At 39.3% G+C, this 17213-nt stretch overlaps 1 protein-coding gene across 1 annotated transcript in view; it reads left to right on the forward strand.

The window, feature by feature from the left end:
* SLC49A4 (solute carrier family 49 member 4) overlaps positions 1-17213 on the forward strand; it is a 72086-nt gene that overhangs the window by 28491 nt on the left and 26382 nt on the right. Inside the window, exons 3-5 of the mRNA XM_064719021.1 lie at positions 5904-6166; positions 11603-11732; positions 16756-16864. Of these exons, the coding sequence (XP_064575091.1) occupies positions 5904-6166; positions 11603-11732; positions 16756-16864 (502 nt within the window). The remainder of the gene's footprint in view (positions 1-5903; positions 6167-11602; positions 11733-16755; positions 16865-17213) is intronic.

The raw sequence follows: 17213 nt of genomic DNA on the forward strand, positions 1-17213 counted from the left end.
GGGCTGGAAAATTGTCATTGTGTTTAGAGAGTCAGAGCAACACCCTGGGGTTGGCAGCCCTGCTCTTCACTGTGTTGTCTGCCAAAGAAAAGGTGAAAATGCATTTTCCACACTGTGAATCAGTTAAAATTCTGATCCAACTTCTCCAGTCTTAGCCTTTCCAGAAAAGGTTTGCTTTACATATCTTAGAACTGAACTTTCGATACTTATTTTAGTGTTGTGGGTTTTAAATCCATTATATCAAAAGTAATTTTTGAGTAAGTAGTTCTCCTTCCAGTGTTGCCTTTTTTCCCCATCTGAGAACAGAAACTAATGAGATTTTCTTTCATTTAAAATTCTCCTAAGTCCAGGCATTAGACACACAGTGGTAGGAACACTAAATGTCTGGATTTTTTACCTAGAAAAACCACTTATGTAACACACAGCTTTTAAACAACTTAACAAATCCAGTACCTGATGTGACTGTGACCATGCATGCAAAGTTTCAACTTGTACAAGGAGAAAAATAAAAATAAAGCCGACTGTAAATGGAAGTGCTTTCCCATCTTAACGGTATGGTATTATCATCAGTCACTAGGACCTTTTTCCAGTGTAATCTCACTTTTTTCATACCCAGTTTGCTCAGGTATATTGTAATTCCAGCATTTATAGCCTTTCATGGTTTTCTTTGTTGCTGCCTGTTAGGATATTTTAACAGTGACTGCAAGAAGTGAGTAAAGCAGGTACAGCCAGGTCAGTTCCTGATACAAGTATCAAATCTTCTCAGGGAAGTGGTGAAAAGTGCATAATTAAAGTTATTTATAGTGTGACTTGATAAAAAAAATTGGGAAAGAGGTGACAGTATAGTACAGTAAGAGTTTTTCTTCTCTAATTTCTATTGCTGTATTTGAACTGTCCCTTGTACTATATTTTTGCAGTTCAGAGGCCAGTTAAGGAACAGAAGTGATCTTTATTTTGTGCAAAAGTGTGTATGTGTGTCCATATGTTTATTTTCTTAGATAGATACATAATGTAAATACTCATTACTGTGATGTTCTGCCATGTGATATTTCACACTACCATTTACCATAATTCCTTAAATGATTATTTTTTTTCTTTAAAAGGGTTCATAAAGGGCTCACGTTCAATTGCAAATTACACGTTTGGCAGAGCACATCAATTCATTAGCAGGGAGGTCAGATGTCAAAAACCTTGACATATCAAAATGAGTCCTGACCTGGTCACTGAGACAGTTAGAAACAAAATATTTTAGACAGATGTTTATTTCCTCAATTTTGCTTTAAGCTACAGTCATCAATTATTTTGTAAGTCGAGAATTAATTTCTGGTGTAACTTTTTTCCAATTTTCTCTTTCATGATTATGATTAAAAAGCCTTCTGCTCATGTTATTTCCTGTCATTTGACCTCAATAGCTTTCTACTTTTTGATACATGAAAATAATTAAATTATGATTGGATAAATAACACATCTGAAAACAGCACTGGGAAAAATAACAGATGAATATTACACTTTATAGTGCAATGAGACTGAGAAATGTTTTTCCATCTGGGTAAGATCCTGAGCTAAAGTTATCTTTTCATCCCTTTCCTCAGGAAAGAGAAAACTTGTACAGAATGAAATTGGAATAGTGATGGGGAAAAGGCAGCTCCTCTTTGCACCTTTCCAGTAGCAGAAACAAGAAGAAAATCAGGGGATAACAGAAACAAACCTCTCTTGGTCTTGGGGCAGTTTTTAGCACTGATGGTGTATGAGAGGAGACTCACAGGCTGTGAGACCAAAATCTTGTGCAGTGCTGATAAGATGTTGTAACAAACAGCAAAAAGCCACCAATACTGTTATGTTCATATTTCTCTGTCAGGTGGAGCAGCTGCTACATACATCTCCCAGAGCAGCAGCTTAGTAAATGCTCTGAATTGCATTTGGAATCTCTCATCCCTGCCTCTCTGGGGAAATGAGTTAAGGATGTGCAGAAGAACCATGCAAATAATCTTTTTCTCAGGAAAAAGTAGCTTAATTCAAGTCAGTATTGAAAAAGAGATAAAATAGGGTTTAAGCTGTTATCATGTGCAGAGATATTTGAGGTAGTAGTCTGTATATTGATGGCAATTTAGTCTGAAAATAAGTGTTTATTAACTCAAATATGTTGGACTTGAGAAATTAAACAATATGAAGATAAGAGATGCTCTACCCTGAATGATAATGTCAGGCTTGGTAAATGCCAAAAATGCAAATCTGTGAACAGACCACACCAGCCAGGACAAGGAGAGAGAGCAGCCAGGAAAACACCAACAGAAGACACTTTGAGAGAGGCAAAATTGACTCACCCTTTAAAAAAAAACAAAACAACAAATCCAAAACAACAAAGACAAAAGGCTAATATAGAATTTAAATACTGGATTAAGTTGCTACTTTATCCCTCAGGATCTGCAAAGTAAAATTAACATTTATTGCTCCCTTTGAGTATAAGATTGGTTATAGAGCTTTATTCAGATGATGGAGTTTGATAGACATAATCTAAATCTGAAGTACATGGTAGGAATATGTGTGTGTAATCTTCAAAATATATAAACTGGGTCTTTTGTCTGATGGTTTATTTAGAGTTTTTTTTACAAAACTTTTCTTCTTCTGTCAGAAGAAGTGCCTACATGACCACAGATGCTGCAAAACTGTTGTACTCTTTTCTGATTTTACTGAGTTTTATTTGCCTTTAGGATGACTACAGAGGAGGCATATTTGGATTAAAACAGTAACACCAGAGTGGTGTCAGTGAACAGAAGTGGTAGTACACTAAAGCTATGAAGGTTATTTTGTGCTGACACAGTTTTCCAAACATACAGTAACATGAACATAATTTAAGCATTAAATTCACTTTGGAACAGGAGGAAATACTAAAATAAAATCATTATATGTTGCAGTAGTTACCTTACTTGCTACTGAAATGCAGTTGTTTCTGGGGATGTGCTGTAGCTCTGCAAATAGCCTGGAACATTTTAAAGTTTGAGAATAACTACAGTGAGATAAGTAGAATGAAAATACCAAAGTGCAAAAGGATACCTTGGTTTGTTCCAAATATACTGGAGAGTAACCATGGGGTATTGATGTAATGTGTCCTCCAGAAAAATACCAGAGCATTGTTTATATAGTACTTTTTCTTTATTTAAAACCATTTCATTTTGGATTAGCATGTGTGAGAGTTTAACGAGCATTGACAAGGCCTGACCATGCCTTGGTGGTGTCCATCTGAAGCACATTATCAACACCAGTAATGAAATCTGTCATTTCTGTATGAGGATTAAAAAACCTCCAAAAACAGTAAATTGCATATAAGTAAGTGTGGATATTATTTCTGTCCCAGCTCAGAAAGAGTTTCCTTTAGATGATATATAATAATGCTTCTTTTTTTGGATATTTTTTATAAATTTTGTTTAAAAATTTAATTCCCAATCCACTGAGAATTGGTAGCATTTATTCCTTTCTATTGCAATCTATCCTGTTAATTCTATAAAGAGTCTGTAGGCATTTCTTTTGCATATTGTGTTCCTTTGTGTGCTTTAAAAACTCCTGCCATACTGTATATTATTCAGCCATTTGTGGCTTGAAACCCTGCCTAAATGCTGGCTTATGTTTCCCCATTTTCAAGCCGGAGCTTTTTATGTCTCACAACTCAAGTCTTGCAGCAATAACACTGAGTTCCTGCTATGGTTAAAAAAACACCACCCATTTGAAAATATCATCTGCCACCACTTTATTGCACAATGAATAGATTTGCTTTGGAGGGTTGCAATATCTCATGTGACTCTCTAGCTGTTTTTTAGGCATGAAGTTTTTATATGAGTTCTGAAATAGTTTTGCGTTCTATGGCTGATTACTTTTTGGAAAAGTCAAAGTGGAAGATTTCTGACTGAATTCCACATGTAGGAGAGCCTTCAAAAAGTCCTTTTTGTATTTGTTCACTGTACTACTATTAAGCCAAACTTTGCAGAGACTTCACTGCCTGGAAGTACTATCTCTGTTCTGTCACCAGCCTTATCTGTTAAATCCCAATGAGTGTGAAAAACGAGAAAAATCTGGGTTTACTTGGCTGTTTCAGCAGTGTGTTGAGAATGGCCAGATTGCTGCAGAAGACGACTCTCTTGGAAACCCTAACAGCCCAGCCTTCTCATCTGTAGGCACATAGAGCTCATCTGAGTGTGTAAATAAAAATAAATAATGCAGTGAAAAAATATGCAGAGTATTTTGCTGAAGTGTTTCAATTTTGGATTTGCCATAACTAATTTAAATCTTCCATTGGGATGTATGCAGGCAGGAGGGTCAGGTTTACAATGTTTATAATTTAAAGCTTTTCTGCTACTGCACCTTTTCTACTTTTATATCCTGTCATGATATCTTTTTGCTGCAAAGAAAGTTCCTTTTATTCCCTTTTCCTTTTCTGCTTTGAAGAGAACATTTGCTTCTCCTTTTATATGAGGTAATGAGATCTGAGTAGCTCTGGATTCTTTAAATCAATCTAATTTGGCTTCTTTTGGTGGATAGAATATCCTTCTTTTGCACAGGCCTTTCATTTCTTTGTGCAGCAGCTCCATTTCCAGCACTAGGTACCTGTGAAAAATGTGTATTTTATGATTGTCTTTTCTCAAATATTAAAATGAATATTATATGTGTTATGTTAGAAAGTTATACTGTATTAATTTTCTTAAGTACTGTGTTAAATATAGTTTTAGGTTATAATGTTAAAATAGAGACTATGCTATGTAAGATACTTTTTTTAAATAAAGGACTTGGAGTGAGATAGTTGCCACAGGACACCTAAATCTTTCAGAGAAAAGGAATTTATTGCTTTCTTATCAGAAGAAATGAACTTCTTCCTGCCTTGCTCAGCCCTGAAGATGCAGTTAGGATTAAGAGGAAGAAGTTGACACTGACCAGACAGAATCCTGTGTTTAAATGGAATTTATGCATCATGTATGAGATGTATGAATATGCCACAGACTATTGTTTTTAAGGGTTAATCCTCTGTTAATGGGTGTCCTTTTCCGGGCTTTTGCTGCCCAGAAAAAGGTACCCAGACGTCTGTAACTCTTTGTTTCTATTGTCTCATATTGTCCTAGTCCAAATTGTCCAAATTGTTACTACTCTAATCGTATTACTATTGTTATAACCATTTTATTACTATTAAATGTTGGAACCCAGAACATCCCTCTGGCTGTCCTGAGCAGCCAAGACCCCTGCCAGGGGTCTCAGACACCCTGGCACAGAGCCCAAAATTCCTGTGGTTTTGATTATGGAGCAAATTACCAACCTGATATGAAGATCAGCAAGCCACAACAGTTTAGGTAGAATAATAGTGAAGTTATCACGGGGTGGAAAAGTAGATTTTGGGGTTTTTGGTATGGGGGTTCAGGGGGCAAGATGGAGGGAACTGGGCATGTCCAGCCTTTCTCCTTCTTGGCCTCCATCTTCTGCTGTGATGTTGGCACTTTTAGATTGGTTTAGAGTAGAAGCTCACTGTCTAACACAGGTGATAGGTATTGGAAAGTAATTGTAAACATTGTGTACGTAGTTTTTAGTATAAAGACATAACACTACCCCAGGGGCAGGCAGAGTGCCTGGAACTGTCCTGCCGGATGGACCTCGGCAGGACAGGAGAAAGAATGTTACAGATAAGATACGACCAACCTTGAGACCGAGAAATGAAGAGCTCTGACTCCTTCTTGAAGTGCCGGGCTGGGAAAAGAGACTTTCGAACTTTTCTCGGGGTCACTCTGACAAGCTAAAGATCCCGACAATTAAACTTTTAATTTTTTTTATAACGAGTGATTGGCGTTTTTCGCAGTACCTCACGTGCCTATTTAATTCCCAAAGCCCAGCGAGCGGTTCTCAGTGCCGTGTGTTCTGTGTCGCAGGCTGATCCACGGCGGGCAGCTGCTGAACGGGCTGGCGGGCCCCACGGTGATGAACGCCGCTCCCTTCCTTTCCACCACCTGGTTCTCCCCGGACGAGCGCGCCACGGCCACGGCCATCGCCTCGCTGCTCAACTACCTGGGCTCGGCCGCCGCCTTCCTGGTGGGGCCGCTGGTGGTGCCGCCGCCCAACGGGACGGCGCAGCTGGCAGCGCCCTCCAACACCCAGCACATCAAGGACCGCATCGAGGCCGTGCTCTACGCAGGTGAGACTAAACACAAAATGTTCGTGCCCTCCTGTGTGTTGGTGCTTGAGAACCGCTACCCTCTAGTGGCTGGTTTGCACAGGATCTAGTCTGTGCCTGGGGGAAGATAATTGAGTTAGGAGGATTAATTTTTTAAACAGCCTTTTGTACAGACTGACTTGGAAAGAAGTAGTTCAGTTGTTTGTATCGGCTGAACTTGGGAGAAATGTCTTCTTGGAGTTTCCCTGAGCTTCAAAACTGGTTTTTGCTTATTGAATTTTCATTAAAAATTTGTTTCCATGACAAGTTGGGTTTCTACTACTGTTTCTGTAAGGATGGAAATTCAATAGTCTTTTAGCATGAAATTCTATTCTGCATTAACTGAGCCTTAATTTATGACCTGCATATGCCTTTCAAATGTGATTAGATAATTAGTATTTCAGAATCCACAGAATCAGAAACATTGAAATTAAAACATGATAGATTTTGGTTTTAGCTAAAACCACGTAATTCTTACTGGTGAGCAATTTCAATGAAGTGACAACAGTTCAGTGGAAAAAATCACTGATATAAAATTCACCTGATTAAACCTAGGTTTTATATCCTTGCTCTTTTTATTATAATGGCTTCTATGCCTCTTCCTGTCACTTAGAAAAATTAGCAGCAAACTTTAAAGAAATAGAATTGGTTAAGTGGTTAAAGTGTCTACATTCTAATTTTTAGTGAATATAAATTGGTACAGCATTAAGAGTTGCACATCTGATAGGGGTTTTCCCCTCTTACAATTGCATCCTCTGAAATCGAGCCAGGAGTTAGTTCTAAGTGTTCCAGAAGTCCTAACATATATATACTGTGTAGTTTATGTGGAGGTTTAGTGGATTGAGTTAGCTGTTTGTGATCATTTATTCCTGGACGTTATCCTTATGGAAATTTGTCAAGTTAATATTCCTGTTGGGCGAGGGCCACTTTAATGTTTGTTTTAAAGAAAGTGTAATAGAATTTGGATCATGAGTTCAGCAAGTATTTTTGAGTAAGCTGCTTTTTACTGGACTCAAATGGAACAAGGAAATTCAGGTTTAGCTAAGCCTTTTTCACAAGTAAATATGGTGTTAGGCTCTGAAAATCTCGTGGCAGATGAAAATGTCTGGTGTGAAAGAAGGAAAAACGAAAGCAAGTCGGGTTTTGTCCTGAGGAGCAGTAGATAAGGAGAGGAAAGCCATAGCAATTAGAGAAGTGCTTTAGCTCCCCCTCTGCAGATTTTCCATGGAGAGGGAAGAATTCATCTGCCTAAGGAAATACCGTGCTGTGCTTGAAACCACTGTTTTGAGTCTGGTAGCAGTAGAAATGTTGCCTTCAGCAGTGCATGAGATTCCCTTTCTCTTCTGTTCTCGTTCAGAAGGTTTTCCTAAGCATTTTCCTCAGAAACAGGGATGGATGTTGCCACCAAGGTTCAGGTCTTGCCTGCCTCACACCTCAGCAGGGCTCTTTCTACCTTTCTGAGCTGGCAAGGATGTGGGAACACCCTTGTAGTCCTGTTTGGGATCACTGGTCCCAGCAGGCAATGATTCTCCAGCAGCTCTTCAGCTTCCTAGGAATTGTGTTTTGTGGGGCATCTGTATTTCTCACTTAGTATTTGAACGTGCTTTGAACAGAGATAGTTTCTTTGTGCTGGTGTTTGTGTCCTATGGGATGTGTATTTTCAGGAGCTGCAAGCCCTGTAGCTGTTCAGACAATGACAGAGAGCTGCTTTGTGAACATTGCTGGCCTGCAGTGAATCACAGTAATGATGGAAAACCTCCAAGTGGTTTAAAATTGCTAAGAACTGTCAAAGAGGAGTTTGCTTTGAATCCCTCATGGGATTTGTTCTGTCTCAGCTTAGCTCTGTTTCCCTGGAGAGCTGGAGGCACAAGGTTCCTCTGACTGCTTCCCTGTGCTCTCTTGTGCCACATGGGGTCCAGAGGTGGAAGGACAGCTGCTCCATAGTGGGTAACAGTGAACAGACAGCTCTGTTCACCTGTGGGACAAAAAATACCTGGTAGGTGTGGTAGGGTACTATTTGTCCCCTTAAACAGCTGTGCAGAAAACTAGGCTCAAACTGACTTCACACATTAGAAATAAGGGTTTTGCAGAATGTAGAAGAGCAAGAAGCTGGACCCGAATGTCCCACTTCCCCACTTCTTCAGCCGGTGTGGTCAGGTTTGGTATGACTTGTTCTTTCAGATACTATGGGGAAGCCAGTTTCACAAGGTAAGCACTCTGCATTTCTGATGAGCATGTTGCTTTTGTGTGAGCTAGCATTAAATAAGCAGCCTCCAAAAGTTAGATGATCTCTTAAAAGACAGTAACGATGTGAATTGTTGACTTGGGATCAGTAGTGTGCCAACAGTGTGCAGATTTTCCAAGGACTTAAGCTCAAACATGATTATGAAGCAATTGCTTATAAACCCATTCTGAAATTGCTCTGTTAACTCCAGTCTCTTCTGTGTTTTAATAAATTGCTGTTCCTTTAGCTCAAACATGTACTCAGAGCTCAGCTGAATTGCCACAGCCTCTTTCTGTGTCGTCTGTGTTGCTGCATATTCTGGTTCACAGCTCAAGTAATATGGGTGTAGCAAATCAGGATTGAATTGTATTACCTGAATTGTGTAAGGAAATTAATTATTCCAGACTGCAGCCAGAGCTTTTAGCCTCCTACTTTCCTAAATATCAATGTAAAATTATTATTTGTAAAAAAAAAAAAAAAAAAGGTGTGTGTGTAAGGAGCCCTCATGCACCCTGGAATATTCCCACGGAACAAGGTGGGGAGGAGAGTTTCTGGAATTGAAAAGGTTTTTGTGCTATGAGTAGCCCGTCTGAAGGAAAAATACTTTGTTATCAAGGAGTCTTGAACCTCTTTATTTTTTTTTCCTTCTTTTCTTTCTTTTTTTTTTTTTTTACACAAGCATCATGATGGTGCCTGCTTCCTAGGCTGAGATGCAGGCATCTCTCACATAACAAGTCACCATGGTGTGGTACCCAGCTTTTGTGAAGCATTCCTCAGCAAGTACACAGATGTGTACATATCTGTGTCTCCACACACTAATTTATGAGATGCCCCATTTAATGTGCTTTGCCTTGTTTGAGTGCATTCACTGCACTTTTGAGAAGTTGGCAGCTTCTAAAGAAGAGCCTCTCTCTTGTGGCTGCAGCTCCCTCGTTCTCAGCATTGACCTATTTCTTACCTTCTCAATTTTGCTTACTTTCACTCACTCTTTACCTGCCCAGGAAAAATTTTAGATTGTATTCCTCTTCCTCTACTCTGGTAACTTAAATTATGGAAACAAAGGTGTGGGTTTCCTGTTGAGGTAGGATTTCAATATGTAAGAAATCAGATGTGTTTGGCAGTACCTGAACTTTAGGTAGAGGTGTAAGTATTGTATACAAATCTAAGATGGCACTAAAAACTCATATTCTTCAACAGAGGGAGATGCTTTTGTTTCCACTGTGAATTTGTCACTTTTTATTTAGGCATAGAGCAGAGCTTTCTAGGCAAATTTGTTAGCTTGCAAAGTATAACACTGGGAAACATTAAAGAGTTGCAAGAAGGTACTGCAAGGACAGCATCCTGAACATAGTAATTAAAAAAAAAAAAAAAGACAAAAAAAATGGTTACTGTACTGCTCCTACTACAGTAATTTGACTGGTAGAAATCTTGAGGCAGTGCATAGATGAGACCCCAGATGGGCACCTGTTATGAAATATTTCTGTGATTTAAATATTTCTGTGATTCTGCAGAATAAAACTTGGCCTTTCCCCTTGCAGTATGAGAAGGGCACTTTAGTACCTTGGACAAAATTGATGGGATTGTGTGATCACATTCTTGATTGGCTATACCTATCTGCAATCTTAAATCTTCCTTTAATATGTGATTAAAATGTGTGTAATATATATGTCTATAAACCTGTATGTAAACTAGAGGCAGGAGGTGGGGAGATAAACAGCTTTTACTAAAGAGCTGTGTAGAATCATCCTGTAGTGACAGAGCATCTCATCCCTTTCTTAGGTCTGGGGTGATCAGTTACTGCCAGGTCTTTATTCAGTGATCATGGTGTCCAAAACAATGTGCACAAAGATAGAAATTAATCTGTTTTCTGAAGAGCAGAGGAGAGAGATCTAGTTTAAGTGCCCTTGCCCCTTGAAACATGCAGTTATACCACAGCAGGAAAAGAGACACCAAGTAATTCAAAATGAGTCCTTTAGTATTTGATGATGAAAAATGGCATTGTCACACTCTCGATATGCCTTTTTTCCCATATGCCAAATAGAAGCATTCATTTCCCTTCTCCATCTCCAGCTGATCCATTTAGACTCTGAGTGTTATTTACTTTTCAGTTTCCTGAATTTATTTTCTTCTAGTTTAGCAGAAGACCTGGCAAAGTGCCATGTTCATATTGATTTATTAAAAAAGAGAAGAAAAAAAAGAAAATTAAGGCAATTGAGTATCCAGCTCTGCTGGAATTTATTTGTGCTGTCAGTGAACACTCCTTTGTTATAAGATCATAAGTTCTTTTAAGATAACACACTTCAGCTATACATTTTTCTCTCTATCAGCAAAGAATCTTGTTTTCAAAGGCAATAGGAGAAATACTGGGATTGAGGACTGTGGAGAACATGATATATATTGTAAAAGGCCTGTAAAATAAATTAATTAGACTGACTTTGGGTAGAGTTGTTTCTCTTCAGAATGTCTGCTCATGGGACTTACTGTTTTCTGTGAAGTGCTCATCACTTCTCAAGCTCAGGTTCAAACTTCTGCTATGAAATTTTTCAAAGATTCGGAATTCCTGCTGCTGAACAAGCAGAGCATCCACAAACAGCTGTATTCTTTCTTTTTCCCCCCCTTACCTGCACTTTTTCTATTCATGAGCCATGGCTGCTTCTGCACTTTGCTCTTTATATTCTGTTGCCATGTAGTACTGTTTGTGTTGGAACTGCTGCCTTGCTTGACCTTTTGTTTGCCTTCATCATCTTGTGCAATGAATAATTGTTATTCCATGCCCTGGGGCTTCCCCAGTCCCATCTGTTTCAAGTCTCTAGCATGCTGTTACCTGCACTGAGTTACTTCCATCGAAAGGAAACGTGGCCAAATCCTCATATTGCAGTTCTCTCTGAAGAGAAAAAGCAAAAGCTTTCCTTTTGCTTCACTGAGTTCCCTGTGTGTGAGCCTTTTTCTCTGCAGCACCTATCACTGGAATGGACTGCCAGTCTCACTGATTCTCCATCTCAATTTGAAATCTTGTTTGGGGAAGGAGAAAGAAATTCCTCCTTCAAGTTACGGAATTCTGTTGTCAGGAGCAGTCAAACACTTGTGATGGGATTTATGTCTCAGAGGCTGGCTGATAACAGCACTGCAGTGAAATAAGTCTTTCAATGCTAACATCTGTTCTTGGTTTTGTTTTTCTTTGCCCTCCTGTTTAGAATTTGGAATGGTTTCCCTGATATTTTCTGCAGCGTTGGCCTACTTCCCCTCGCGCCCTCCGTTCCCCCCCAGCGTGGCTGCGGCGAGCCAGCGCCTCAGCTACAGGAGAAGTTTTTGCAGACTCTTAAGGTAGGACCTCATTGGGTTTCCACTTCAAAGCAGATCAGTGCCTAAGTAAATAAAAACAAGTGTGCTTTAATCTTCTCATTGAGCAAACAAGTTGGTTTGTAGTACTTTTAAACAAAATAAAATTAAATATTAATGTCAAGACATAAAAGGATGCTAACTGCTAAAGAGCAGACATTAAATTTTAAACCACTGTGTGTATCTCCACTCTTCATGCCAGTCCTTCAGCACCAGCAGTGCTTTAGTCATCTTGTTAGCATGGCTTTTCTTATGCAATGCTTCTGTTACATCAGGTTATACAAGGTTGTTAAAAGTGAACAGTGAGAAAACAGTGAACAACACTGGGCAAAACTAACTTCTAAGTAGTTTTTTTCTGTGCTTATTACATTGGAATGAATTTGGGGTTTACTTGTCTTTTGAAGGATTATCCAGCTGTTTTCATTCAACCATAGAAGCAATGAATGAATTATCTAAAACTGTTATATGATCTATTAAATCGCATTAATTGTACATTAAAATATTAAGTGGGAATAGGAAAAATGTCTTTAGATGTGTTTCTGGATAGGCTCACAGGTGAGCTAGCTTGCTTTGAATTTTTAGGTTAAATAAAAAGAGAGGTTATAAAGAAAGAGACATTATTGCAGCTTCTCCCTCTTGGGTTCTTTTTGTAAGACACAGTCCCACTTCCCCCAGTGTTTGTACAGTGTCTTGTGTAATGTAAATATGATCTGAGAGGAGCAGCTAAAGCAACTGTAATGTTAAGGGTGAATAATTGTGAAGGCCATGCCCTGTAGATGATACTGCACAGAGGAACTTGTTGGGGCAAAGAAGAGCTGCTCCCCTGGTACAGAGTATGACTGACTTCACTGGGAAGCTTCTGACTCTTGCTGTAATTGTTTGTTGAGTGATGTAGGAGCTGAATCTGCATATAAAGGGTTGCTTGAAGCTCGATAATTGTGCAGCTTTAGACATTTAGTTACTGCAGGCCTATTGTGGGCTGTACTTTCAATAATTGTATTTAGAGGCAGTGAAAACAACTCATCCCTTGTCACTGGGTTTTGTTCTGTTTTTGGAGGCTTTTTTTTTGTTTGGGGGAGTAAATAGTTGGCAGGATGCTTAATCCTGTGTGTTCATCCTGGAGCAGGCTGGCACTCAGGAGGTGTGAGTACAGCTGGGTGGTTAGTCTGCTAAGTGACCTATTCAGGGTATTAAAAAATAGCAGTTCTCTTAAGGACACTTATCACACACAATAATGCTGTTCTACACCCAAGCTGATGTGCCGTTAGACCCTGCCTGAGGGCTGTGTTGTAAAAATGTTGCTGTTGAACAGAAATCCAAACAGCAACTGGCTTTGCAGGTGAAATATAAAATTTTAGTTGACAGTGCTCCATTTGGGAGTTTTATAACCATTAGATTCCATGTTTAAAGTGTTGTAAACAGTGGACCTGAGATACTGGTAAGGTCATGATGTAAACAGCAAAGCTGGCTTACTGTTAACAATAACTAGTGAAACTTCAGAAAACAAACTGGGCTTTTCGGTGATGACTATAGTTTACAGTGTGTCCAAGAACAAAGAGGGCTTTTTTAAAATGTGGACAGGTAGATAATTATGGTCTTGCATTCTTCCATGCTGCCCTTTATCAAAGGCACTTCTTCATTCCTCTGCACATGAAACAATCAACAGTTCATCATTAAGCCCACTTATCTTGGGGAGCTGTTCAGTAACAATCTGTCATGCAAGGGAGTTTTATAAAAGAAAATGGTATCTGCCATGCTTCAGGAGGAATCCATCATCTGGTTCGTTAGGATTCTACACTCTGTTGCCTGCCTAATCTAGGCTTCAGCTTGGCTTAGAGATCCTTTCTTTAGACTTGGTGGTGTAGACTGAAGGTAACCAGCAGATGATTACCAGGAAATCATGATTTCCTTTTATTGTAGAATTACCCTTTGGTGTGAGAACTGTGTGTAAGGCATTCAGGATGTGTGTGAGCTGGTGGGCTGACCCAGCAATGCACCAGATACAAGCATGAGAATTGAGATGTTCATCATTTCTCTGTCTTCTCCACCAAGCTACAGTTTTATTACTTCAAAATAAAGCAATATTGAAGTCACTGACCTTTTCTCCTTGGACACCAAGGGGATCTATCACATCCTTGCAACTCCCACACTCCTTCGTGCCTTCAGGTCCTTTGGCAGTCTTCTACGTGAGCTGCTTCTTGCAGAGTTATTACACCATCAGCAGAGGTCAGCCATCCCCTGTGGGCCCTTTTTGGGGGACTTTCTTAGGAACTTGAGTCTTCCTTCTGATTTGGAGGGTTCTTCCTTCTGACAGATTGTTACAATTAGTTGATGTCTCATTATCTCCTGATACCAACTCTCTCAGTCTGCAGTGGGAGACAACAGATTGGTCATGGTTTGGGAGCTAAGCCCAAATCTTTTAACAGTCTATCACACACTGTGACAAGTGTAGTTTGAATTTCCATTAGAAAATGTGTGGTGCCCTGTCTCAGTTTCTTGGGTGAAGCAAATATGACTTGTTTTTATTTCCCCAGTTCAGGATATTCCACAAACTTCAATGAAAAAAATATCTAATACAAGTAAATGGTTGATAAGTCTTAAAACCTGCATTAAAAAAAGTGTTGTGATTTTTGATTTGAAGTAATAAGATACTTTTAGCCAGTTACATGGCTTTTATGTTTTCTAGGGACTGTGTAAGCAATTTTGAAATTTTGTATCAGGGGTTTTATGCATCATTATTGCTTTAATGACACTTTCATCAACAACACCATCCAGTAATGGAAGCTGCTCAGAATGTGCCTGATGTTAATAGGCACTGTCAAAGTTACTCTGAAAAAGATGACTGACTTTGATGGGGCTCCCCTCTGAACCAGCCTGTCTTACGGATTCTAGTGGCGTTCGGTTTCTGAAAAAACCAGAATAAAAAATCAATTCATATCCCAGCAGAATGGTTTAACAGGGAGGCTAATTCTGATATCCTGTCATTGCTGATAGGATGGAAAACAGTGTGGGTTCAACAGCTGATGGTGTGACAGACAGCACATTTTTCTACTTTCAGTGGAGCAATTGCAAAATTGCAAAAGCTGTGCACAAGTGACTGGAGCCATGAAAAGTGGAGCTGCTACTGAAGATGTGTGTTTGGAATGACTTTAGGCAGCACGAGGTATTGCTGGGCAAGGGGGCAGAATGACACCTGGTGATCAGTATCTCTGTCACTGCCACGCTCCCTTTCTCCTGGTCACCTTCCTTGTTGTGGAGACCAGGCAGGGGAGCAGGCTCTGTCCCTGGAGATTGTCATCATGCAGAGCTGTTACTGTAGGATTGGTGCTCGGGGTTGGATGTGGCACAGAGCAGCTATCCCACATCTCAGGCTGTCTGATTGCTTGAGTGACAGAAAACAAATACACCACAGAAAACACTGCTCAAGTAAAGGACAAAGTTCTCCCTCAAAAGTAGCTCAGTAATGAAGTTGAGGTCCAGATAGCCAAAGATTTTTAATATTCAGCCAAGTGTTATTTCAGAACACTGCATTCAGACTTGTTTCCTCTTAGCAATCCACAATATGGCTCCATAAGATCCATGCAAAATTCCCTTTTATTTTATTTGACAAATGTTGAAATGGCTTTCACATGGATAGTATTAAATAGCATCAAATACCAAGGTGATACAAGATAGACTAGGATAAGAGTGTGGCATTCTTAAAAAAGGAGAAGAGTTGTCAGGAAGACAGGAAGACAGCATTCAAAGAAATATAACCAATGTATAGAAGAGCTGAAAGTTTGAGTGTTGTTTTTCTTTGCATTGAAAGATAAATCTGACACAAATGATATTGAAAGCGGAGGATATGTTCATGGGATGGGAATGTGTTATTCAAGAAGAGGATGTGTGAAAAAGAACAGTGCAAAAAGCACTGGCTGCTTGTGTTGTGTGTGGAGCATCTAAGGGAGTAAAACAGCGTAAGCTGCAAACTTACAAATGGTTTGGAGTGTAATTGAATCTCTCTCTCCCTCTTGGCTTTTGTAACTGTGTGCTATCAAATTGCCACTGCTTGCCAAGGAACTGGTACTGATCAGGATCAATTTTATGTAAATTGTTTTGACCAGAGGGAGCCTTGTTTCGGGTTACACAGATACCCCATGGGATAACTGACCTTGGAATCACTGTAAAATCTCTTCAGTTTAAAATATCACTGTTTCAGATTCCAAAGTATATTTTCTTTCCCATTTGAGACATTTTTGAGGAAAACTTGGATTTGTCTTAGCAAGGACTTCACATTTGCTTTCAGTTATGGTGAATGGGGGAAATTGTTGGTTAAATTCCTGTTTAGCTCTATACATTGAAGATGATGATACAGCTTTGACTGTTTCACCTTCACTGAATACTAAAGGTTGAATCATGAGGGGGGGGGAAGCAAATATGTTGACTATTTAGAGTAGAGTATTATAGCTGTCTCTTGTTTTTGCCAGTTCAAATTGTCAAAATTTTCCACTCTTGCAACTGTATCTGCCTCATTTCCAGAGCTTTCCTTGCGTTTCACCAAAATAAAGAGAATTAAAACAGGCTTGGGGTTTTTTTGATCTTTTAAGTGCAGTTCAAGAGGGATGAATCTCTGATTTTATTTTTGAAATAAGCTTTTAATCTTTTAAATTAGTGCTTATTATTCCTAACATACACTTAGGCTAAGTAGGTTGCCCATGCCAATGCATGGAAGAATTGCTTGCAGAACTGAGAAACATATGAGCCCAGCATGTTACAAAAATCTTTGAACAATGTGGAGAGACTGGCTTTTTCTATTATCAGTGCTAAGGTGGTAACATATCAGCCACTAGGAATTCAATGGCATGGCTGGATACCTTTCTTGTTTTCCCTGGCTCACTCCTCCTTCAGACCTTTGCTGTTTTTCTTGATGGGCAGAGTATAGATTCTAGGCTGTGATTTACTCTCCTGGCTAATCTTGGTGCAATTTTTAGTATAAGCTGAGGCTAATGGCAACGTTTTATCTTCACAGCAATTTCCGATTCTTGATGATTGCTTTGGCCTATGCCATACCACTGGGTGTTTTCTCTGGCTGGTCTGGTGTTTTGGATTTGATATTAACACCCATTCATGTAAGCCAGGTAAGTATCTCCTGACTGATAATCAGCAGCTATTTTGTAAGTGGCATGTTTTTATTTTGTACTAGCATGCAATTTTATCAGATTTTTATGTTTAACATGCTGTTAATACATATGGACCACTTTACTCCCTGAAATTTTAAACAAAATGAACTGTAGCTTTGGCATCCCAAAGTGTCAAAACTCTCCCTGCTGATTCTCCATCAGTGGTGAGTGTTTTCAGAACTGTACATGCCTTTTAACAAAAAGGAAGAAGTAGGTAAAAAAATGGGAGTATTGTTGGCTGCTGCGTCTCTAGTGAAAGAAAATAATGTATGCATAGTAGAAAAGATGAAGTGGGGAGAAGATGATT

The sequence above is a fragment of the Zonotrichia leucophrys genome, chromosome 7, assembly GCF_028769735.1.
Source record: "Zonotrichia leucophrys gambelii isolate GWCS_2022_RI chromosome 7, RI_Zleu_2.0, whole genome shotgun sequence".
In the NCBI taxonomy this organism is placed as follows: domain Eukaryota; kingdom Metazoa; phylum Chordata; class Aves; order Passeriformes; family Passerellidae; genus Zonotrichia; species Zonotrichia leucophrys.